The 27,327-nt window shown below is 37.2% G+C and overlaps 1 protein-coding gene across 1 annotated transcript in view; it reads left to right on the forward strand.

Moving 5' to 3' along the window:
- Positions 1-25,904, forward strand: part of LOC117490160 (gamma-aminobutyric acid receptor subunit beta-2-like) — a 56,640-nt gene extending 30,736 nt beyond the window's left edge. Inside the window, exons 5-10 of the mRNA XM_034139773.1 lie at positions 1,442-1,524; positions 12,624-12,761; positions 14,514-14,666; positions 20,021-20,265; positions 20,883-21,023; positions 21,377-25,904. Coding sequence (XP_033995664.1) covers positions 1,442-1,524; positions 12,624-12,761; positions 14,514-14,666; positions 20,021-20,265; positions 20,883-21,023; positions 21,377-21,724 — 1,108 coding nt within the window. The 3' untranslated portion in view covers positions 21,725-25,904. The remainder of the gene's footprint in view (positions 1-1,441; positions 1,525-12,623; positions 12,762-14,513; positions 14,667-20,020; positions 20,266-20,882; positions 21,024-21,376) is intronic.
- Positions 25,905-27,327: the final 1,423 nt, after the last annotated feature.

Consider the following 27,327-nt stretch of genomic DNA (forward strand, 5'->3'; position numbering starts at 1 on the left):
ACTTACCATGCAAAAACATTTATTTTTTAACAGTAGATTCCAATTATAAACATTGATCCCATTAATATTCCACATTTATACGGCCATGTTTCATGTACAGTTTATTTTTTACAGTCCACGTTTCTGGTTTGAAATGCGTTTCCAGCTAGAATTCAAGTAGAATTATGAAGAATGTAGTATTCACTTTTGTTCTCTTTGTCAACTCGCAGCTATGTTTGAAGCAGCTCAGTGTCAAATAATTCAAAAATGTTGAAAGTATTCCTATCAATGTGTGATGTTTTATGGAGTTGGCTCATTGGACTGCTGCTCATGAAGATAGAAACTCAAAGTCTGAGGTCAACTTGGTCTTTGTTCAACCAAAGAAGGAAGAAGAAAATACAAATAATAAATACTAAACAGAACAATTGTTAATAAATCACCACTGAGGTTCCTAGTATGAAAGAAGAATTAATCACTGACTGTACTGAAGTGGAGTTCACCATAGCTGAGATGATGACATGTTTTTGTGTCAAAATTGGATTCTGTCAGCACCTATTATCCTCTTCCCTCTCAAGTGACAATTCAGGGGTTAAGAACTTATAACATGAAAAGCACTTTGATTCTAAGTGGAGACAAACATAAAAGATCCTCCCACGATCTCTTTTATTCTTGTTTATTTATACAACTTTTCGCACTCAACAAAAATGTTCACAAAGCAAAGCACTGTCAGTCAAATGAACAGAGGGAGGGATGGACAACTGCGTTAAAACTTTACACAGACACAAAGCCTTGGAAATTACATACTTTATTGACATTTTGTTTGTGTTCACATCCTGCCAGTCACATTGTTTGTAACTGTTGTGTTCAGCAATAATAATATTCAAGTATGAAAACAATCTTAATTCCATTTAGTAGTAGTAGTATTTTACTCAAGCTATTTTATAGTATTTGGGATATCATCAGTATGTTATACTCTGCCTTCATCCGACATATTCCATGACATGTAATAATAGTAGTACAACCAACACGACTTTTATCTCTGGCCTACTGCTGCCACCACTGCACCGCAGAGTTTGATCCCTCCTGTGACTTGCATCTCAGGTGGAGCCTGACAGAGGACCCATAGGATTATCCAAACAATGCTAAAACTGGGACATAAGGATTAGCTTTGGCCCTGTAATCCCCAGCGGACTTCCAACAACTGCTGCCACCACTTCCCAAATCCTCTGAGGCTCCTACATTTACCTGTGCAAGGTTACAAATATGTTGAGTTTAGTTACCTATGGTTAAGTGGAATATGAATGCATATCAGTATTCTGTGAATTATGTTGAACTGTTCTCACATTTGACCCTAAACATGTATAACATTTGATTCATGACACTCTACCTAAACGTCTAGTTTGCTGTCCATCAAATGTAACCACAATGCTTTGAATTGAACATACTCTGTGTTGTGTTTCAGGATCACTACCACCGCTGCCTGTATGATGGACCTGAGAAGGTATCCTCTGGATGAGCAAAACTGCACACTCGAGATAGAGAGTTGTGAGTAATTCCTCCCTTTATTCTTTAATTATTTACTTCCTTCATTAATTATTTTGTTTCTTGTCAGCGCTCTAAATCCCCTAACTGACGTAAGTGTCTGTACCCTTTAAAACAGTACATGGCACGGCCTTGGCTATTTTCAGTCAGCTGTCAGGAGCTATGTGTGACTGGGCACGCTGTACAATTTGTGCTCTACTGTAGTACAAGGATTTACTCAGAATTGTAATATTTTCAACATAATCCTTCCCATGCAATTTTAATGTATTTCCCTTGATAAAAGAAGAGACATTCTTTCCTTTCTAAATATACCCTCAGCCGAGTTTGCTCTTCTAGGAATACAAAATATATAGCGCTTATTGCATACAAGTTGATTCCCAGAAGAAAGGTGTTTTTTACCTACTACTTTTATCCGGCACAGTTTTTTTTCTTTTTTTTTTTTTTTTCTTTATTTAACCAGGTTAAAAAATCCCATTGAGATCAACGATCTCTTTTTCAAGGGAGACCTGCGGTACATTAGTTACACATAAAAACAAACAGAAAACAAAAGGACATCACAACATAATTACAGGGGTATACATTAGCAACCTATTTACATTGACAGGTATCCAATAACATTTCATCCAGCCGTGCTTTAAAACGATGCAAGGGAATCAAAATGCTCAGTTTCAATATTTTTTGCATGGTGTTCCAAGCTAGAGGAGCAGCGCACATAAAAGCTTTAGTACCTAAAACAGTCCTAGCACTTGGCACATGTAATAAAAACACATCCTGGGATCTCAGGCAATAGCTACTTGCCACTCTCCGTGAGATCAAAGAGCATATATAAGTCGGTAGTTTACCCAGCATGGCTTTATATATGAATATGTACCAATGACTGAGCCTCCGACCAGTAAGTGAAGGCAGACCTGCCTTGGCATACAGGGTACAGTGATGAGTAAGTACTTTACAGTTTTGCAGGCAAGAGTTTAGGTAAAATACTTTAATAAGCCATCTTTTACACAAGATAGCACTCATCAAATGAGCTAATGGTCATAACTCAATGAGAGCCTCTAACCTCACTGGAGCATCAAACTACGTTGTGTAATGTGCACTGTCGTTGGTGCTGAAGTGATGAAGTAGAGCTATTGCTAATCTGAAATCTGCAGCCGATTTTAAAACGGCAACAATTTATGAGCAGTACATCAGAAGAGGTGTCCTAGGGGTGGTGTGGCATCTCTACACCACCTACCATTTAACCACAGCATTCTAGGTTTTAAGGTTGAAATGCACCCCAGGATTCTTGCTGTATCTCTGTGGTCTATTTCAATGTTCCATGCTAAAGTTGCAACTAAAATGGAAGGATGCTCTGTCTGTATGCATGTATGTCACTCCTTCGATTTTCCTTACAACCATTAATCCGATTGACTTCACACTCAGCAAGTGTATTGCTGATGACCCCCGGGCAGTGCATTGTCCAGTGTGAAGTGGTTTGGATGAGCAGTTCTCATGTAAGCTGCAAGCAGCAATACAAGAGGTCAAGCAATCGGCTGAACAGGCACTTCTAGTTTCATCAATTAGATAACAGAAAAGTTCATGTTTGTACTTTCATTTAAGATTTTTCTAATGGTATTATGAGTAAATCCTAAAATGGCAAGTTCATTTTTATCAAATTTTTCTTTTTTTATGTGCTTTGCTTTATGCTGCAATGATTCCAAACACCTACTTTGTAAAAGGGATGAAAATAGTGTTGAGGATGACGAGGTGTATTCATCTACTGTCACAGGGGAAATAAATCAGCTAAACGTGCTCAAGCTAAGTCACAACACACTCAATTGGATAACAGTAAATGCATCTGAATGTAGTTTCCATGTAGAGATGGTTAAAGGGTGTTACACTCAAATGTGCAAGTGAGCTGGAAGGCCTACAGCTGGTGCTTGTGTACAGAAGGAAATAGAGCGTAAGAAGCAAAGTAGGCTATATTACACTTGTTTTAACTCATTAACACACTATACAGTTAAACAATGACATTTATAAGAGGTCGTATAGTTCAAGTAGTGTGTTTCTATAACCAGAACCTGATTTAAAAATGGTTCAAAATCAAGGTTGGATGTAGACTTGGTGAAAAAGTGGATAATGATTGAACACGCAGGCACAGACTTCTCCCCAAATCCATAAGGATACGCTGTGGGGCAGAGTACAAACAGTTAGCCAATGAACAAATATTTGGAATATGATATTATACTTTTTATCATCCAAATAACTAACTTTTCTAAATGTTAATAACACCGTTCTTAGCCAGTAGTCTGGAGAAAACATGTGTGCCTCACAATTATAAACTCCCATGATAAGGTCACAGACTGGGCAGATATTAAATAAGAAGTGTAAGCAGGCTACTTGTCATCTATAGTTTAACTTGCCACGGGGGGCAACAAAAAACAAAAAAATAATTGGGAACCTGGTATGCCTCTAGTAAAATAGTGTATAGCTTGTAACTCCAAATGTACCTCATACTGTGCAGTGTCCATTTAAAGTACTTGTTTGAACACTGTTCAGAGAATGATTGAACGCAAGTTTAGGGAGAGAGAGAAACACTGGCTTTTCACAGATGAGTGTTCTTCACAACACAGCTAGTCATAAGCAGACCGAGCACACATCCTTCTGTTCTAATTTGGTGACACGCTTAAAGTTTAAAACTATCTTGCTGGGGAATAGTAAACTGAAGTTGTGTGTGTGTGTGTTGCTGTGTGTATACAGTATATGTGCGCACATCGCAGGCTCTTGACAATGTGATGTGCCTGTCAGATGAACATTTAAGAGCAATACACACACTCACACACACTCTTTTGTTTCATCTGAGTCCAGGGATTTGAAGGGCAGCAGTGTGAAGGGGAATTCTGCTGGTTTGGACAGTCTTAGATCTAGTGATGACTTGTATCATTGAGTTGGAGGATTTATTTTCATGCAGCTGTGTTCTGCTCCTCCCTGAACTCTAGATTTTGATTCTCTAACTTGAGCTTCTGCCCCTCTCTGCACCACAACCTTCCTTATTTTCTTTAACACATTTTCCATAATAATTTCAGTATAAAGCAGTTATTTGGCTAGTTTCTAGTGAGGTTGATTGCCCAATGTCTCCTAATATCCTTGGTATTGAGCCAGTGAGTGATTACATAAGCAGTGACAGGTTGAAAACAACATCCAAAAACGTAATTCTTTCAGGCTTTCATGCCTTTATGCTGACCTTTTCTAATTATTTTAGGAAAAGTTCAACTCCCTACCCAGGTACAAACATTCAATCAGGCAATAACAAGCTGTTTGAGTACAGTGATTGTAGCTACCATGTCAATTTCAATTGTGTAAGAACATTCATTCATCAGTTATCGTCATGAAGTTACCTTGCCAAAACAATTTTAAATTAGTCTTGTTTTCCAACTTACTCCTGTCACTTGTTGAATAAAGGATATTTCAAGAAGTATTTCACTATTGTGGAAATTGGTAAAACAACTATACTAATCTTGGAGAAAACAGCATTTAGTGTATTTGTCCCATTGTAAACGGCATGGTTCCCTGTGAACAACTCTTTGAAATCCCCCCTTGGAACTGTACCAATTCATTGTAATTTATAATTTTTCTGCAACTTCAGGAATTATGCTCTGTACTATACATTCATCATTGGTTGCATGTTTGAAATGAGTCAGAGGTTCAAACAGAAAGATTGGAAGGAAACATAGAAAAACCTCAGGCTTATAGTTGTTGATATGGAGAGATAAATTATTCATTCTGGAAAGCCCTGAGATTTTCCCACCCTGCCTGTGACAAATGGTTGGCTGGATACACAAAATGTTCACTTATATTTTGGTTTGCCAGTATTGTAAAATGAAAAACTAGATGGAAAGAGGACTAACATATTTTGGATCAAGTAAAATACATGTTTGGCTACTTTAGAGAAGTTTTACTCAAGTACGAGAACAATGAACTGCTCAAAAAAGTACATACAAATACAAAATACGCAGAGTAAACATTACTGCTCGAAGATAAAGTGCTGTTTTGTAGCTGCCCACTGCTCCTAATACAATGTGTGCTGTGTGTTTTAATCCTTCATTTCCATTAGACGTGAACTAAAGGTTGACTGATCAAGGTGTTAAGTTAAGCAATAATGACACAACTCTAATAATGCACGTCCCATTATAATAATTTGTGGTTACTGAAGTGTAATGCTTTAAAATGAATCTATGCAGCATCATAAGTGATTATGTTGCATACAAGCCCATTACTCCTTTATAGACTATTTAAGCCCCATGATTTGGGTCAATTTCCCTGTTCTCGGGGTGGTGCATTAATCCAATAATTAATACAATTTATGGTTGTGGTGCCCAATTCCGACCCTGCTTATTGTTAGCCTTTTTTTCCCCCTGGAAATATTAAAAATACCTACTCTGCTTTGGTTTGAGTCTGGATGACTCCTTGTCATTGTATTATCCCAATGTTGTTGCTACTTAGCACATACTGAGGACTTCTGGTTGTACCTGTACAATTGCTTTGAATGGTCAACACAGAATACCATATTGTTATATTAAAAAGTTTGCTCCAACTCATCTGTCCTGTCCACTGTTGTTCACTTCTTCAACAGTATACACATTCAAATAATCCAATGTTCCCGTTAAATCCTACTTGGTAACAAGGCACAGAAGACTATGCATCTTTGTCCTGGTCCTTTAGTCTTTCTGTAAACATCACTAACACTATCTATTTGATCATGGTCTCTATAGTTATAGGACTTCATTGTAAAACACTTTACAGTTGCAGTCTTATTTTGTATATGAGGTAAGGTAAACCTTGCTTTATTACCACACTACCTCAACCTCACCTTAAACAGCATCGGATAAGCGTCAGGTTTATTACCTCACGAGCCAAGCCCTGTCAGCCTGCATTTGTTTTTTTACTACAAGCTCAGCATCTTTATAATGCATGCGTAATCCAGGACTTCAACGAGCGTAGGAGGCTACCTCAGTGCAAGGTAATATTTATTATTAAAACGGGTTAAACCCCCTGGTGTTCTGGGTCACTGTTACAGTAATGCAGTTTACCATGCACAGTGTATACACTGCTGTGGAGTAGTCCTACCTTTACAGGAAGCTGATTCTAGTTAAACATGTCACATTGACTTCACAAGTAGAGCAGCTGCACACCTTCTCAATAAATCATAACAACAGTAAGGGGACTGAATACTACACAGGAACCTTTTTGACCTGATTAGCGCCTTCAGCTGAATATAATAACATATGTGCAGTCCCTGATACAATCATTTATTCACACATGCATACATGCACATACAGAAAAAGTAAAAAATGTACTGAGAGTGGATTGAGAGGCAAACTGTTATTTTACATAGTTGCTGTGGCCTCTAAGTGAAAACTCTCATTTCATCACAGCATCTCTACCAAGTAATACGTTTATTTTCTACACCAGCGATCCACATCATATGGACAAAGCCACTTTCACAGTCTCTCTCTCTCTCTGTCTTGCTCTCTTTGCCCATCAGAGCACATCCGATTTTTAGAAACTGCACACATCCTCTGCGCTGTGAATGGTTTTCGACACTCGGGCTTGCATGGCTTATTTATCTTATCTTATCTTTAGATGTTCTGTCCCTGTCCAGGCATGCTGTCAGCTGCAACTCGCTGTGTACCGCAAAAGTTTCGAAGACATTTTTAATTGGACACCAGGAATAACATTAAAGTCGCTTTGAACTGCGTGGAATAAAAAATTCATCTGAGACATATTTAAGAGAGGAGTAGCCTTCTCAGCTCCCAGGGGAGAGCTAGAGGCAGGCAGTTGTTCAGGGTTTGATTTGACGGTCCCATTTGTGTGTAAGTATGTTTTGATGTGTCCATGCAAGCACGTGTGTCTTTTTTTGTTTACATGTGTCTGCCTGTATCCTAGGACTAAACAATGTACATTTATTTTTGCATTGAGTATGTCTTCCTAAAGACTCTGAAAAGAGCCAGGTTTCCTAAACCATACATTGTAAACACTACAGGTCTGGTTAGTTAGGTATAACTTTGTAGGGTCTGTTATTAATGACTATTTGTATGAGTTTTTAACATTGACACACACTTCCCCAGACTCCTTGTGTGTGTGACTAGTCTGAAGGTTTGTTGCATGGTGAAGCATCCACAATACTCAATATTATTTATGGTGAGTAAATTAGCTTTCACATCTGCTGTGACATCTATTGATTCTGACTGTTCTACAGCTAGGATCTGTAAATACTGTAAATCGTAAAAAAGCTATTCTCATAATAGATGTGAAGACAATCAGATAAAAGGATGTGTGTGATTGTTTTAAGTGCTGCTGTGCGAACCTTTTAAAATGTAAGTTTCAATTACAATTGTGTTGATTATAAACTCTAATTTTGTAAGTTTAGAAATTGCATACATGATGTTTCATAGCACCATTTAGAAGTATAAAAACAACCTTTGTTATGCCTGATTATGTTTTGCCAAGAGCAATATCAAAGCCAGTGTTTTATCTCCCTCCAAAATCCGTCTTTGCCCATTAAAACAAATCAACTGAGACATTATTTCATATAAAGGCCTGGAGTCAGATTCGGTCAGGGAAATATGCCAGTTTCCCAGTTTAAATAGCTTTGGTATTGTATTGCTATCTCCTCTGATGCTATCGTGGACAATTTCATTTATTTTTGGCCTGCCAACAATCCCAGACTTTGGAATCTATGAGAGAAGCCTTTGTGCTAGCATAAAATACACATTGTCACACCCATTTTATTTGTGTACTGAATGGGTGAGCTTATTATGCATTTGAAGAATCAATCAGCTAATTTCCTCTTTCCTTATTCCATTTTTTCAAAGACAAAGCTAATACATATACAGTAGAGTATACTGTATATGCATCTCAGTAGACTAACTCTCTCGGGTGTAATGAATTGCAGATCTTCTTTTCTCTCTATTATCACTCACTCTAATGTATCACAGTTAATTTCATGCAATGGGAATTAGGACAAGCTATCTGTGCCAAATACTGTGACATAATAACTTTAGTATGAGAGCGAGGTGACGCAAACTTGCCAAGTCAGCTTCAATCTCGTAGAAGCAATGGAGTTAAGTGGATTGGGTAAATGGACAATCAAACACATGAGAGCCCGATCAAATCATTGACTCTGATTTGTGTACAGTTTAGGCAAAGGCATTCACTTCACCAAAAGTGTTTATACAAAGGATTGTAAACTTGTAATAGCCCCATTAAAATGTTGCAATGTATTATACCACATGATACAAAAGTGTTAGATGGAACTAAGAGTGTACTGACAAATTTGCTTTTCTATGCTTTGTTTAAATTGCGTCTCTTGAGGTGCCAGAGACGCAATTTCTCTGACATTTATATTTTACATTTTCTTAGATATATCATAGGAAGAGTTGACATTTTGTCGTGAACTGGTACACAGCATTAGGGTTCTATCTTTTGTACCTATGGCACGGAGGTTATGTGTTTGGTTTGGGTTGTTTGTCAATCTTTCAACAGGATTATGGAAACAAACTACTGGCCCAATGCTCATGAAACTCACTGGAAGGGGGTAGCATGGGTCTAGTAAGAACACTACATTTTGAGCAGATCTGAATCAACGCCAGATACAAACCTTTATTTGTACCTATGGAAACGTTATTGGTCTCACAGTACCCTTCTAGTTGGAAATGTGATTGCACTTTCCCTTACATTTTAAATATATATCTTGTGTTTGTCCCTGGTGGTGACACAGGAGGTAAGATCAGTAGGTCACCAATAAAAATGGTCTTTCATCCTCTGGGGATGATCCCCTGGGACTGAACATATTGACTCAAATTACAATTTTAAATCTCCAGTAGAGCAGGTTGTTCAGTCACGGTTTTATCACTTAAGGTAGTATCTAAAATTAAGTTATTTCTGCCTGCCCCTGACCTGACCTGCCTTTATTTCATCCCATCTCCACTAATATAATTTCCTGATACTCTGCACTTAGTAGAGGAGCACTTAATCGTGTGAAAGTTGTTTCAAAATGCAGCTGCCAGGCTTTCCACTGGAACGAGAAGAGAACACATTGATCTAATTTTTCCATCGTTCCTTTGGCTACTTATTCACAGTGGAATATATTTTGAGAATTCTATTCATTTTTTTTTGTTTGAGGTGATGATGATGTCATATAACTTCCCATTTGACTATATTATACACAAATGCTTTGGAAATACATTATTTTTGAGAGTTAAAAGGGGGAATATCTGAGTGCTGTGCGCACAGTCTCCACTTACGTCAAGAGGACGTAGAGATGTCAGAGTGTGAGGGTGTTGAGAGCAGCCACTGAGGAGTCTGTGTTAATAATTCACAGCAACTAAATAGGTCACACAAGTATTAATTAAGCAGAGCAGGATAGGGGGGAGGGAGAAGAAGAAGGAAGGTAGAGTGAGTGATAAATGGACACAAAATAGTAGTTATGACACAGAAATAACGAAAAGGGACGAGGAAGAGGAGTGTAATCAAATGAAAAAGAGCGGTAGGAAAAAGAGGAGATAAAAATTGAACAAGTTATGGAAAATGGGTGGGGGAAAAAAGGATACAAGACCAACGAAAGTATTGGACAAGAGAAAGGATGTGTCGTGTAACAGTTTATATGCACTAATCAGTGAAACAGCATAAGAGTTCCCTCTAAATTGGTCTGGCAAACATGCTTTCATTCGTCGTCCATCCCGTCAGCATCATCACTGCCATCACCGCCATCACACACACACACACACACACATACACACACACACACACACACACACACACACACACACACACACCACACACACACACACACGGTCATGTCAACCACTTTCTAGCTGCTCAACAAATGCTAGTGCAAAAAAGGAGAGTCAACTTCATCGCATGCGATCAAATGATATAAGAATAATCGCTCAGGCAAATTCTACTAACATTCATGTAAATCCCCACAGCAGAGAACATGCAGTTGTAACAACTGTTGCAACCATCAGAAATGATTATTATGTTGCGTGTTGAATGGCAGAAAACATTCCAGATTTGTTTAGTTCATCTCCTGCTGTTACCTTAATGCAAAACTACACATTACACTCTGGGATCAACTGAACAGGTTTTTTAAATGTATTATTTCGTTTTTTTTTATCAGTTTTATGATGTAGGGCTATATAATATCCAGTTGTTTGTCCTGAAGCAGCAACGTGTATTGCCCGTTTTGGCCTCTTGCCACTCAGTTGAGCCAGTTCACACTTCAATACACTCATCGTGATGAGCTGTCAGAACTATTACCATTTACAAAATGTAGCAATCGTACTGTGTTGCACTATAAAAATGAACTCTGGGTCAATTCTCAACCTTAGTGTTTCCCTAAAGAATGCAAACATCTAACAGTAATGCCATCTGAGTTTTAAAACAAGATTAACTTCTGTGTAGCTTTTTCTTTTTAAAACCACATGTTTTGATGGTAAGATGACTTTTGCCGTGGTGTAAGGAGGCTTAAAAATCACTTCATTACATTTGATATAGGCTTTCACACACCCACGCAGGTTTACATGGTGACAATAGCTTTTTTACATATTATTTTTAAATGGCTGTTTTAATTGAGTTTGACTTACTTTACGTTTTTTTGCTTTAATGGCCAGCCAGCCTTTTAGCGCACAAACCCCAGCTGTCTTCTGTCTCTTCTCATCTCCTCATCTCCTACCTCTCCTCTCTCTGAGACCAATACTCTTATGCCCTGAAGTCAGTAGACATGTCAAATGTACCAGAGCAGACAGTAGGCAGTGGATTATGCAAGAGAACGTTTCATGGTCTGATGAAACATTTCTACTTTTCTTCTTGCTTCTTTTCCAACACCACTTGTCTTTAACTATACATATGAACTACAGAGTTCTATGTTACTCAATCATTTATTGCCACTGCCCACTAGCTGCCTTTGCTGTCCTTGTCCACACTGATTGGGCCAAAATGAGAGCAAACGAGCTTCCAGCTTTGGTTCAGATTAATATTAATGGACTTGCTTCCTGTCTCTTTACAGATTTTACTTGGTTTTACAGATGAAAATGGATGCCTGGTTATTTAATCATTCTTGCTCTTGGTATTTAATAATTTAATTGCTCATGGGACAAGACATAATAAAGTTGACTCATATATATATTTAGTCACATATACACTATAAGGGTTTCCTTCAGCTACTATATGGAATGTTTTATGTTTAACTTCCTTTCATTATTTATAGTTTTAACAGGCTTTTACATAATTTAGTTATCGTTAGGAATACAGTACCAGGGCATGAGCATGTGCTTTGCTTGTGGGAACTTCAGATAATGATGTTGAGCTGCATTCAAACAGGGAAAGGAACTGTTGTGGAGATACTCGAGACTTATAGACTGGTTGTACTGAGCCAGTTGAGTGTAACTCTAAAAGTACTTATTGAAACAGGGTTAAATAAACCATGTTATACAAATACAACTGTTCAATGTTATGCCATGCTCAATTATCACAAGTGATGGGTCAAGAGCACACAAGTGGATCATTTTATAATAATAATAATAAAAATGTAAAAAAGTGTGCTCTGGTACTTGTTAAACTGTCAAAGCACAAATATATCTATGAATCACCCACTTTATCTGAACACAGTGACAAAGAGGTGCTACTTGACGGTGTCATGGCAATTGACTTCCATTCATTCTCACCTGTAGAATCAAATGTTGCCACTGCATTTTGCTCTCTACTGTATATACAATATGCTAGTAAATGTGGGATATATAGATCCAGAAGCATCTAAGTCAATAAGAATTTGTAATTGCTAATCTACTGTAATTGCATTTACACACAAATTCAAGTAGGATATGAGAAACATCCTTAATTTACGGATTATCTCCATCTCTATCTTTTTTAAGTCAGTGAAGCAAAGACCAATTATTCTTTGCATTCAGCCAAGTGTACTTTGGTGACAAATGCAAACGTTATCATGCAAAGTGATTCATTAACTGGACTGCACATGATCCAGATTGGACATGATTATACACATACATATTTGATCATACCATTAACAATCGTCAGTAATTCCTGTGCTCTGTGCCCTGTTTTAGATGGCTACACTACAGATGACATTGAGTTCTACTGGCGGGGAGGAAACGGGGCTGTGACGGGGGTGGACAGGATCGAACTGCCCCAGTTTGACATTGTGGATCATAATCTAATCTCCAAGAATGTCGTCTTCTCCACAGGTAATGATGACAAAAAGGTTGAAATGCATGAACCAAAGTTGATTAAGCAATAATCCAAATGTGGTATAACGTAATGCAATCCTACGTTCTTATTCTCAAAATCCATATTATCTACAAGCATGTATGAAAAATGTGTTTAAATACACACACACACTTACGTTTTTCTTTACTCCTATTATAAAACACCCTTTGGTTGTATTCAGTTTCTGTTATTGTTATTTCATTTCATTATCACTATCCTGCTGCAAAACATATTGCAATTCATAAATATTGAATTTCTCACTTATTGATATGAAAAATAGCATATACTTATATATACTGTTATGTAAATGAACACATATACAAACCTCTGAATGAAGTGCAGTCGTGGGAGAGGGAAGACACTGACTTATTTAACAGCAATAAACAAAAAGAATGCTGTCTGATACAATATTCATCTCTTCTGCATTTTCATATTCGTGAATTTTGTCATGCAAGCAAGCAATTGTAAGCGGGACAGGCGTTCTGCTGAATACAGTTTCTAGGTACTGTACAGAATGGGAGCAGAACACTAAAGCAATAAGATCGTAGAGCCTCAACCAATGAGAGGGCTTGTTTTGTCCACGGGGGTCACACATTCCACGCAACCCTATTAATAACATAATGCTTTCTGATGAATGCACAATGTTTTTATGCGTGTCTGATTTGTTGTTATCAACCATGCAGTGTGCATGGAAAGACTTATTGCCTCATTCCGAGATATGGTGGATGGGGGATTCCCTTTTTAACGTGCTGTCTATTGCAGTATGGAGTATATGACCTGTGGGGAACCCAGAGTTGCTGACGTCAGCACAAGTCCATGGGCATTTACCCAATACAAGTGTCATGTCCAAGGATAGGCAATGACATTGTTGCCCTTTTGATTAATAGATATTCCCTGCTGTACCTCTGTCATGTCATTTCCTACCCAAGCTATTCCCTCACTCCATAAAGAAATTATTCAAGGATTCTCTCGGTGGCTCATGCAAACATTAACTAAAAGAAACAGCTAATCTAAGTGGTGACATTCAAAGGAGAGCTGAGGATGGTGGGTTGTTGCTGCTTTCATTAAAAAGCACAATCTTCCTCCCCCAACCATGACTCTCCAATGGAGTTGATATTGCTCTGTTTTCCAGCCCTGTAGTGCCGTTACTTTGTGGTTGTAATGCAACTTAAAACCAAATACAGCCAATTCCCTCAGGAAGAAAGGATGTGTTCTGATAACATTTTTCCTTCACCAAAACCCCAGCTGAAGGTTTATTTCAAATAGAGCAGGATTAGCAAAAATAAGAGGATCCTCGATAGAAAAACCATCAAACTTCTTGCAATATTTTGTATAACCACAGGAATTGGAGAGCAGGTAAATCAGGAGAGTGCTCTAGTTCAGAGACAACAAATAAAGCCTTTTACTGGGTTGCTTCTGCAATGGACACTCAGGTCAGAGAGACTTATAAATAACTCTGAGGAAGAACTGATAGAGGAGAACCATCTAAATTGAAAATGCCTTCACGACAAGGTTAGAAATCAAACTGTTATTTTGCTCATGTATCAACCCAAAGTGCTAAACATTTACTGGTTTCTGCTTTTCAGTGAATATCTTCTATTTCATTGTTTTGACCAGGGAAATTGTAGATTGAATAACCCATCCCCCAACACAATAAATGATTACAATATTTACTTTTGAATATTTACACTTCTGCTTGCTTTTGTCCACTTCCCATCCCCTCTCTGCAGGTTCTTACCCTCGTCTGTCCCTGAGTTTTAAGCTGAAGAGAAACATTGGGTACTTCATCCTGCAGACATACATGCCTTCCATACTTATCACCATCCTCTCTTGGGTCTCCTTCTGGATCAACTATGACGCCTCTGCTGCCAGAGTGGCTCTAGGTGAGGCCTGCAATACAAATATAGACATATTGTCAGATGTTGGGGTGGAAGATTGCCCTGGTCTGTTATAGATGGGTCAGTGAAAGTTACACATTGCTTTTATGTGATATTTTTCCCTTCTTTACATCATCACATTCATAAAATTCACCTGAAGTGCAATGCGGGACAAGAAAGGCACATTTCACACTATCTCTGGCAAGAAACCAGTGTCAAACCTAAACATTGAAAATTCAGACAAGGGTTTATAGTCTTTATAAAATACTGCCTTTTTCCGACAAAAATCTAAAACTCCAGTCCTTACAGATGAACTGATCAGTGCGGTGAAAGCCTTGAATTGTACGTATTGTATAAATGATGCATCTTGTATTTTATATTTATAAATTCATGAATTACTGTGCTCTGTGTCCTCATTTTTTTTTAATACATGATCTTTAAACCTTCAGTAAAGAATAGCACTGCACCGATCCACAAACACACTTTGTTTCACTCCTTTTACAGTAACTGTGTGTTCAGGGTCAAATAACCATTCCCAGTACCACAAATGTAACTGTTCCTCTCACACGTATTATGATGGATGACCAGTTTGAGTTGTTTTCACTCTTATTTCAGAGCCCCTGTGCTCTTCTGGAAGTCCCAATTTTCCCCCGTCATCCTCAATTATGTAAACCCTGTGTAGCCTGCGAGGTTTGTATTGAGCTTCCAGCTTACTCTGTGTGTATCGGAAGCTCCCTGTCTTCTTTTCACCCTACCCCATCCACCCAGCTTCATCCATCTACCCATCCCTAGCTTTAGTCGACAAGGCAATTTCGCTGATTGACGACTGAGCTGCATTTAGTGATCCAGGGGAAGGCATGCATGGGATTTAATGAAAAAAAAGGTAATGCTCCATAATGGAGGCGGGTCAACAGAGTTGGGAAATGTAAGGTCGCCCCCCAATCTACACTAGATTCAGGCACCACTTTACCCTGACCTGGTTTCAAGCATTAAAGAGGACCTGTAATGGCTGAAACACATGGCCACTGTGTTGCAGGAATCCTTTGTTGTTATTGTTAAGCTTCTGCATCAACAGCTTGGGAAAATTGCCTGAATCCTATTTTGAGCAGTGTTCACCTGACAGCTTTGTGACAGCTGTAAAATAATTTAGTAATTGTTTACTGAGACTCTCAATCGAAATTGCCTTAAATAATCATGCTTTGTGTGCTTTAACCAACCCGGTATCACGGCAAGACGTGAACATGTGACGATCTACCATGCTGGGAGACGTGAATATGTCACGGTTTCGTCCCTTCAAACGTGACAGTTACACGGTATTGTTAACATGGCCCAACCAGTTGAGAAATACCCGGAAGTGCCAAGCAAATGGTCTACCGCGCCTATTGGTCGGTTTTTATTGTCAAAATTTGATGTTTTTAATTTATTTTTTAATCGTCACACTCGATTTCGCCGATTTTCTTGTTGCCCTAGCTGGTCGACACCTCTTTTAGCAGAAACAAAGGCTACATTAATGTATTAAATCGATGTTAATCCATGTGTGTGGAGGTGTGGATGTGGAATTAACGGACGTGACGTTGTGCGATTGCGTTGCCAGGCAACGCAATTTACAAACTCTTCAACTACAACCCTAATTATATTTAAAAACATTTTAGAAGGCCTCACGAAATACTTTAATGTAAATTAAAATGTAAATGTGAAGGGATGTGTGTAATGTGGTGATTGACATTATTCACCCACGGATCTATGGGTTGGGGGTATTGTTCCGCACGGACATTTTAGTTAACCGGACTCCTGTTGATGTGAAACCCGAAAACATTTAAAAAAAAATTAATAATACTTTATTCCGAGTTTGCTTGCTTTTTTCTTTCGAGGTCATCACATAACGGCATTGTAATACACGGTTCGGCTGCATTAAATATGACATATCTGCCGTAGTTCTGTATTTATAGAGCCCTGATGAGAAGACTTCTGGACAAACTGGAAGAACTGCCGCCAAAACTGAAAACGTCACGTGGATCATAAATATATCAGCAATTAAACAACATCTTACATTTCTTTTCACACAATACGTCGCCTTGCAGTATCAATACTAATTCGGCTGACTTTTATATTTGATCCAATTGGTAGATAGGCTGTATTTACACCATAACGGTGCACAGCTGATAGAAAGGCACATCTAGTGGTTAAAGCACGTTATTGCATTTTATTATTTTATTATTTTTCACAAAAATGAAACCATCAATAGCAAAAACAGAATTAACTGTCATTAGTAAACCACTCAAAAAAAAAGATCATAAATGGTTTTGTTTTACATATATTTTATAGTGATGGGAATTCCGGCTCTTCTTGGTGAGCCGGATCATTTGGCTCGGCTCACCAAGAAGAGCCGGCTCTTTCGGCTCCCAAACGGCTCTTCAGTTTACCACATATTATACCTTTTATAATTCAATCAAATGTAGCCCTGTTTTGACTAATGATTTATATGTGTACACATATCACTTAAATTATTCAATACATCCTTTGTACTGAAGTATTCAAAAGTAAAAATTACATGTTTAATATCAATTATTTGCTGCATGTGGCCAATTGTTTTCATTGCATTTACAGACCCTTGTATCTCTCTGATACCACCCAATGAATGCACAGACTTGCTTGTCGAACCACGCTACACAAAGCAGATAGCAACACCTATAAAAACTTAAGCATAGACATTTTAAAAAAGGGGCTACTGTATCGACATTTTAAAATTATATTTAAAGAAAAGGCCCTGACAAAACAGCAGGGCTCTATTTCAGTATTAACTATAGAAAAAAAGACAGCAACAGCCGACATCAAATCTTTGCTGAGCCCAAGGATAATCATAAATAAATAACATAGTGAAAATAAATATATTGCAATGCTCAGTACAGCAGCATCCAACCGTCTCTAATCATAAAAAAACATAATACAAATAAATGTATTGCAATGCTCAAAACAGCAGCATCCAACAGTCTCTAATCCTTGGATATTACATGCCACTGCATGCATGCACGGAGCAGCTGTAGCGCGGAGATCATCATATCATTCTGTCTTGTATTACTTAACAAAAAATAACAAAAACAAAAAAACGGCTCGTTCGCGGGCGCGAGCCGGCTCCCGTCGTTCACTTAAAAGAGCCGGCTCTTTGAGCACATCACTAATATTTTAAGGATAATAATAGCAATGTAACACTGTCTATGGCACTTACTGTATAACACTGATTTGAAAAACATACAGAAAAAACTAATTCACTGCCCTTAATAAAGTATTTAAATATACATTTCAGGTGTGCTGTTTTGTTTAGATCATTAACATCTGGAGCTCTTTTAATGTCCTTTTTGATTATTGTTACACCAGGTCTTGTCAAAATCTTTATTCCATATTCAATATCCATTACTAAACAAAACAGCAATTCTACTCCACTACAATTCAGAGGTTAACCTGGTATTTTTACTCCACTACATTTATTTGAGTTACTTTGCAGATTCTGATTAATGATGTGAAATATAAACAACCCTTAAATCAGGCTTTAGTTACACCTGAGTAAAATTCAGGGAAAGGTGATTGTCAAGTGCCAACAATCAGGAGAGATATTTGATAGTTGCTGCTTGAGAAGACTAAACATTTATCTGCAGATCCCTATAAAGTATATTCATTACTCGTTATTCTCTACTAATAGTTAATTAAAGACTATATATAATGGCTATTTTGCATATCCCTTTCAAGATTTCAAGATTTTCTAAGGTTCATTGACATATCATACACAACTAATTCAATAACGTGCTTTAACCACTAGGCGGTGCACACAAGGTACACACAGCCATAATAACTTTGTATTATTAGTGTAGGACACCTGTATAACATCTGAAGATGTGTAGTTTTATTCATGTTTTCACATAATTGTACAGGATATTGCTATATTATTTCACATGTTTTACTTCTAATATCTGATTTGTAAAACATCACAGACAGAAAGGTATATCCGTCATTTAACAGTAAGCTATTGAAATTCTGAATCCATAGATGTGTCTCCCATCACCCAAATCCCCTGACTATTCTCTCAACTCAGTATTTACATTCTTATATTCAAAGAAAATCAGTCATATCTTTAAAAACGACAAGTCCTTTTATATCAGCTGTGCACCGTTATGGTGTAAATATAACCTATCTATTTTTGCCTGGCAACGCAATCGCACAACGTCACGTCCGTTAATTCCACATCCACACCTCCACACACATGGATTAACATCGATTTAATACATTAATGTAGCCTTTGTTTCTGCTAAAAGAGGTGTCGACCAGCTAGGGCAACAAGAAAATCGGCGAAATCGAGTGTGACAATTAAAAAATAAATTAAAAACATCTAATTTTGACAATAAAAACCGACCAATAGGCGCGGTAGACCATTTGCTTGGCACTTCCGGGTATTTCTCCACTGGTTGGGCCATGTTAACAATACCGTGTAACTGTCACGTTTGAAGGGACGAAACCGTGACATATTCACGTCTCCCAGCATGGTAGATCGTCACATTTTCACGTCTTGCCGTGATACCGGGTTGGCTTTAACAGTAGAATATACAGGTGCGTGTTGGGGGATTTGTGAGCGCCATAGGAGCAGAGAATGCAATTATTTAATCATGCAAGGAAAATCACATTGAGGCTTAAGAATCATGGCTTTCATGCCAGTTATAATTCCTGCATACAGATAATACCTTAGACACACACTATTGTAGGCACACTACATCGAAGAGGCTGTGCTTTGCTAAAACTGCAGGAATATGAAATGATATCACTGTGTTTCCATATCACTCATAATAAGCAATAACTTACCCCATTGATATTCACAGTCAATTTGAGAGAAACTATCTGCACAGCTTGCTTGGCGAGGTTTTGAAAACTGACTACAACTTTTCTCAGTTGGAATTCTCTGCTAATGAACAAGACCAAGGTTGACATTTGAATTTCAAATCGCTGCAGCACTTTAGGTGTGCCTCTTTTAGCTTGTCTCCCGATGCATGGTTTGAAGTCATGGTGGTAAGCCTTTCGGGTTTATTGACCCTGGCAGGCTTAATCGAGCACAGACATGGTATCATGTGGATCAAAAAGATGTTGTGTGGTGGGAAGGATTAAGTCTGTCACACACTCAGAAGAGAACAGTATGTAAGAGTTTCAGGTGATTGCTATCAATAAGAAAAATAGTATATGTGTCTGTGGATTACATAATTACAGCATAATTTCAACTGTTTTTAACGCAATACATGTTGTTTTCGACATTGAGTTATTCATACAGTATCTATAACGATGATTAGATGTGATGCAATGCTTTTGTCTTTCTCTTTTAGGAATTACCACTGTGCTCACCATGACCACCATTAACACCCATTTGAGAGAAACCCTCCCCAAAATCCCCTATGTCAAGGCTATCGACATGTACCTCATGGGCTGCTTCGTCTTCGTCTTCATGGCTCTGCTGGAGTATGCGCTGGTAAACTACATCTTCTTTGGACGGGGCCCTCAACGTCAGAAAAGAGCAGCTGAGAAACTAAGTGTAGCCAACAACGAAAAGATGAGGATGGATCCAAACAAGGTACATTAGCTTGCCTCTTTAGTTTGTTGACCTATTTTTTCATAAAACTCAAATTCTGCATACATAGAGGAAAGCACAAACTCTAGATGAGCTTCCACAAGTCTTACATTCTATTTCTCAAGTGAACGCTTTTCTTTTTCTTTGCTCTAGATTTACAAAATTACACATTTTCTTTACTTTGCAATGAAATTGTATCTTAATTATTAATGGAGCTGTCTGGGGAGCTCAAAATAATTACTAGAACATAAAAGAAGTGTCAACACTTCAAATGGAGGGTTGACCTAATGTTTCCTGCCTTCACTGTGCCAAGGGAAGCCATCCTAATAAACTTGTACTAGCAATGATTCAAATCCAAATGAGACATTTTGCCAGCTGAAACGATGGGAAAGGAGGTCTCAGGGCCACTTGGCTCTTTGTTTTGATGGAAGTTAGTTGCATTCACTTACTCAGACTTTTCTCCCAGATGACATGAACCAAATGCCTACGAGCAGAGATACAACATGGCCGCCATAACCAAGATAACATGGCTGCGAATGGACCTGCTGATTATAAGTCTATGGTTGGATGAATGTCCTGTAATATCAAGTGAAGAGTAAAACAATTATGTTTCCTTGCAGTGGTTGGTGGGGAATGTAGTTGGCAGAGATGATACTCTGTATGCAAGAATGAAACAAAGGGATCTTGATGGTCATGACTCGATGTGGGAGCCAATCTTTGTGGATGACGCAGCAATGGGACTTGGCGATCAAAGGAATAAGGTACTGCAAAAGCCTTAAATGGTGTTGAAATGCTACTATTCAATAACATTAAGACTTTTTGATCAATTGCCTGCAGCACAACAAGATGTTGATAATGAGTTACCAAACATTTGGCTGTGTACACAACAAGCCAATTTAGTATTTAATTTGTGTTGTTATTGGCAATCGCACAAGAAAACACAACTCCAAATAAAAGGCCCATCTGGTGTGGTGTGGTCGCACATTTGTAGGAATAGATATTTAAATTAAATGTTGGTACTTCATTGTTTAACATTGTGTATATGTGTTTTATCAGATAATAAATATTGTTGTATGATATCAATAAACTAGACAAACTTAATTATTTTTTCCAGATGGACCCACATGAAAACATCCTTTTGGGCACCCTGGACATCAAAAATGACATGGGCGTTACCGAGCTGGCACTGGGTCTCAATGACCCAAGAAATACTATGCTGACATACGACAGCTCAACTCTACAGTACCGCAAAGCAGGGCTGGCCAGGCACAACTATGGCAGAAACACGCTGGAGTGCCACATGACTCAAAAGAAGAGCCGACTACGGAGGCGCGCTTCTCAGCTAAAAATCAACATCCCAGACTTGACTGATGTAAACTCTATTGACAAGTGGTCGAGGGTGATCTTCCCAACTGTCTTCACCTTCTTCAACGTTGTTTACTGGTTTTATTATGTCAATTAAAGGGGAAAAAGGACATCAGTGAAGGCAAGAACAAACAGCAAAATACTTAGGTCATTTGTTGTTTGTTTCTGGTTTGTTTCATTTTTATGTGATCTTGTAATACTGGACTGAAATACTATATTCAGGACTGGATCCATCATAACTTGGAATACTGCGTTTGCTGGCTAACACGTGAAAACCTTATAGAAGAGAGATTACAAACATATAAGGTGCCTGTTCCCGATTATTTGTTTACATTTTACATGTTTGGGAAATTTGTATGTTCACACTTTTTTTAAATGTTTGTTTGCATATTGTTTACGTTTTTATTACTTTGAATTGACAGAATACATCATTCATTGCCAAAATATCATATCATTCAGATTCAAAAATGACAAGATGACATATCTAAAGGATTTGTTGACTTTCACTGAAACTACTCAAAAAGTGCTGGAGCAAATTAACGTCAGCAGGGTTTTCTAAGGTTATTTGTGTGAATTTACTCAAACTAATTTTCCTATTAATATTACAAGGGCCTGATGTTCACAATTTACAATATCATGTAATGTAAAATATATTTTAGATCAAACATTTTCTACTTTCTACTAATAAACTGGCAGCCCTGTATCATTTATTTCTAAGTATTTTCTCAGTTCATAGACCATTTAAATAGGGTAACAATAAGAAATATCAACTAAGAACATTCCAAAACGTCCAGGTTTGAACTCAATTGCACTCAAAAGCCTGTTGAAAGTCAAAAATGTTATAATGTAAATAAGCATAAAGCTAATACAGCCTATGTGGATTGTCATTAGTTTGTCTGTCTACTCTGTCCATTGGAAGAGAGTAAAGAACAGAAAGAGAGAAACAAATGTAGTAAAGGAATCTAATGTTTGTGTTTAGCCAAATTGGATTTACATATATATTATTATAATCAAAATGTTGACCTTCACCTCAAAGTCCATTCACACAGTATGGATGTCTTTGGGGATGATTTGTCTGAAGAAAGTAGTTTAGTCTATAACTGTTTATGTAAACATCACCTGTATACCTTTTAGTATATCTATAATATGACCAAAAATTGTCTGACTTCAGCTTTCTATTCCCATTTTCTTGGAAACATATTTACCAACTGAGAAGAAAATGTCCTCAAATGCCAAAAAAGGCACTTTCTCGGTTCAAGAAGAACACTGATGGTAAAGCTTAAAACTGACGCCATTGATCCTGCCAGAAGGCAAAAAAGCACAAATATCAGCTTTTAAGACAATATTTAAATATCATTTTTTTATGCTAGGTTTTTCGTTTTGTTGCCAATGAGTTTATATATGTATCTGCCTCCAAAGCTAAAATATTATAATCACAATTTAAAACCAATAAGTCATTTTTCCAGATTGAAAATGGGTTGATGATCGTAGAGGTCATAGCCTTTAGTCCACATACAACAGGTAATTACAGATTATTTACAAATGATGCTGTACTTTTGACGTTGTGTACACAATGAAGATTTTATAAAGGATTTTTCACACAAGTTCTTAAAAGCCATAGAGGCTCTACCTAGTTCTTCACATACCTGGTGCTTATGTGGGCTATCTTAAAAGGAACTTTATTATTAGGACTACAATCACACTTTAAGTTTCAGTTACAACAAAGTTTAAATGTAGGAAAACACGACTAGGGCTGCGATAAAGAGTGTACCATCCCTCTTCCCATTGATTTCCCACACAGCCCGTATGAATAATTCTGCTGTTATAGCCTCTTTTATTGCATATAAGTAGAGTCAATAGATTTAAGGAAAATAGGAAACTTCAAACATATTTCAAAGTTCAATTGAAATGATAGGAACAAGAGCTTTTGCATTGTTTGTCTCAAGTGCTTCTTTCGAGTTCACCTAAAACAACAAAGATCTCACTCAAAGGATGAATATTTACTTGTATGCCATTCATTTTGATTGTGATGGTTTGAGTAAACACTTTGAACATTTATATTGTAATTGTTTACTTAAAATGTAGCCACATACAGTTATGTCTCACTGCATGATCTGTAAAGTAGTAACTCTTTGATATTCTGTTTTTATCTCACTTTCTCCTTTTCTCACTGAACTGTTTCATTTCATTTGTGCTTTTTGTGTTCAATTGACCTCGCAAATGAGCATACATGATTCTGTAATTGCAATTTATAAAAAGTATGTCTAATGGATATTTCAAATATTGATGATGGTATAAAAGATATTTACATTTTTCTAATAAGCATTTACAGCTGAAACTGTTTTAAGAATAACACAATAATGCATTTTTACAAGCACTGCCCAACAACTCCAATGGAAACTTTGATTAAACAGTGTGCATAGTTTTAACCTACATTAACCTCACTGGTGTTTACATGTCATCCAAATGAACCATTTTCACATTGTGTTGATCTAGGAATTGAAATCTGCGCATTGTGTGTAAATTATAAAGTCTCGTTTTGGGAGTTGTTTAATTGTTCTGGTGATTATGTCAAACTAAATTCTTCTGACCTTTTTTTGTTTTTTATTTTGTAATTAAGTAAAATGTGCGAAGAGATCCTTATAGATTATCTAATAATCACCTTATTATTGGCATTGTGCATTTTTCTATATTTGAGGATGAATTGAACTCAAATTTGCATATTTAGATAAGTATGTATATATCAGATAGTATATTATTAATCCTCAATTGGATAATATTATTCCTGTAAATAAATACCTATGAGCTTTCAACATAAAGGACAAAACAGACATTTGAAATATCATTTATACTGTAACGTTAAGAGAATGAAAAAGGCTGATGTGAAACAATGTAAATAGTCTATTTTGCAGTGTCACATGATCACTTTTTTCTTTGCTTCTTTTTTGCTCTATTTGTCAAAGCACATACCTTTGGGTTTGCCAAAATGTAACATATATTCATGAATGTAGTTGATATTCTTTTGCAGCATGTATTTGCTGTAATGTGTCAGCAAAAGTTTTACAATTTATTGTACCAATGATCAGCTAAATAACGCATAATGTACACCACCGTTTCAAACAAACAAACTAACACACACACAAACACACTAAGGGTCAAGTGATAAGGAGGCTGAAAATGCCTTTGGATTAGCCCGAAAGTAAACCATCTCAGGACAGCACAATTCACACTACAAACAACACTACAAAAACAAACTACAACTTCCTGCATTGTACTTAAGAAAAAGTACCTTAGTGAGCTTGTTTCAGATGTAATGTGTTTGCTTCCTCTGTTTGACAACATTCCTATATTACCAGATGCAATACACATGTACACTTCTGACAGTATCCAACATATTTTGAGCATTGGCAGAATCTAAGGACCTTAGAAATAAGTCATTAATGTATTAAATTAACCTTAGCCATAAACATGTCTCAACCCGAAATGAATATATTTCTTATTTTCAGAAAAACTACTGTATGTGGTATGACATGGTGTGTTTGAGTGTGAGAGTGTGTAGTGGATGTATGTTGGCCAGACAGGCATGTGTTTCCACAGCACACCGGCTACTGCCAAGAAAGGTCTGCTTCATAAGTTCTACACTTTGAATATGTGTTTGTTCTTCACAGCGCTTTTTTTGTTTCATATATTTTTATACTTCTATACTCCTGTGTAAAAAAACAACTGCAAACACTGTTGTTTCGCAAAACCTTGTAAATCCAATTTTGGCAATTTTCACATTTATATGATGATTATATTGTCCTCTAGGGGTTCTGAAAACCTAATGACATATATGCTTACAAAATCCTGTCATGATCCCATGTACAAAGTAAAACAAAATACATTATGGTTTAAAAATTGCTTTTTTTTCTCTTCATTCCTGGAAAGTTAAGGTTTTTGGGAATGCAAGGTTTTCATCAGACAGCAGAGTCTTCTCTTGGGACAGACTGACATCCTAAAAGCCTAAATGACACATCTTGGTGACAGTGTATGTTTGCACACACTCACAGAAGAAGCCTTAGCCTCATGCTACCCTGGACTAAACTCCAAGGAGCATCAATCCTTTTTACCCTCTCAACACCCTCCACCTTGAACAATCCCTGTATGTGCCACTCACGAGAACATTCCCAGAAACCCAGAGCTGAACCCTTCTCAAAGATAAGCCCTGTGAAAGTCAGTGTATGTCTTTACTATGAAAAACCTAATGAATACATTGTCAATAAATATTGTATACAGTTCTAATTCAGTGTGTTTATTGTAACCCTGAGTCGGGGGAAGAGAAACAATTGAGTGAGATAAATTACATTCTTTGTTGAGACAAAATAAGAAAAAAAAAATATATTATATAAGTGGTTTATGGGGCAGGTAAGAATAGAATGAACCTAATGAGATCAGAACCAGGTTAACATACAGTATATGTTATCATGCTAGAACAACTCCAAATACCATAATTCATTTTGGTAATTTCAAAGTCTGTCCTGACATTTATTTGAGCTGGAACCATTTAAAAGCAACCTGGCTTCATTCCAAGAGCGTCAAAAAGTGATGTTCACAGATATATGAGACGCTCAGAGCAAGTGCTTTGTGAATTTGGTGTTGTTATGTAACTTATTTGACCTTAGGACTTTCACCCAGTAGATGGCTGTTTGTGTCCCATGTGAAACTAAAGGTAATTTATTTATTTCAACACAAAACATGATCTTTTTCTAAACCTAATTCAGTGTCTTTTTGTTAGTTCTTTACTGGAACATTACTTAGTGGTTTTGTTTGAATTCACTAAATTGTTACTGTGGACATGGTTTGAATCGGGCTACACAGTGCGTTGAAAATCAAGGAAAGGGATATTGTGCCTCAATGTAGGATGTATATCACTAAGAAATGTGTTATTTTCCCCCTCAAATTTTCAATATTCTGGGAGAAAAAGTTAACAAAATCAAGCCAGACTATTTTAATTGACCAAATGTTTTTGTGCAGATGCTGATTTGTGGATTTAATGTTGGCCGAAGTTTGCTTGATTCTCAATTAACCAAAGCACATTATATTCAAGGTCTCTTCTCCACTTGCTGGCAATAAGCAGCTACATTTTCCAAGCCGCTGCTCAGGCATTTGCATTTTAATTTCAAGGCTTCACATAATACAGATCAGTACACATTAAATTGTTTAGGTAAATAATGCCTGTCTGTTGCTACAAGATGCTGGTACTCCTAGAGTAGTGTTATATCAGCACATTTCAACCAATAGCCCTCTCTCATTGGCTGTTGTTTCTCCTTCCAGTCCATAAATGGGATGTATTAACATTACATCAAATACTTTAATTTGTTATTTCCATTATCACACAGCTTTTAAAGATGTGTTTTATTTGTAAGATATCACAATTAGTGCAATACACAAGGAAGCAATACAAAAGTGGTAACTTGTGTAAAGTAGTTTTATCCCTGCACATTTCAGTGCTCTGGAACATTGAATGAATTAAGGCTGCACATATTTTCTTTGCTGCAGTATTTATTTTATCTTTGGTCAAAATGGCATCTTACCAAATACTCAGCCCTGTGTAAACAATAAATCATAATCAAAATAACTTGTTGCCTTTGTATGATACAACAAATGTGACTACGGACTACAACCAAACAGCTTGTGCACTTTTGCAGAAAAGGGCTGTCA

This window comes from Trematomus bernacchii, unplaced genomic scaffold (assembly GCF_902827165.1).
Source record: "Trematomus bernacchii unplaced genomic scaffold, fTreBer1.1, whole genome shotgun sequence".
Classification (NCBI taxonomy): Eukaryota; Metazoa; Chordata; class Actinopteri; order Perciformes; family Nototheniidae; genus Trematomus; species Trematomus bernacchii.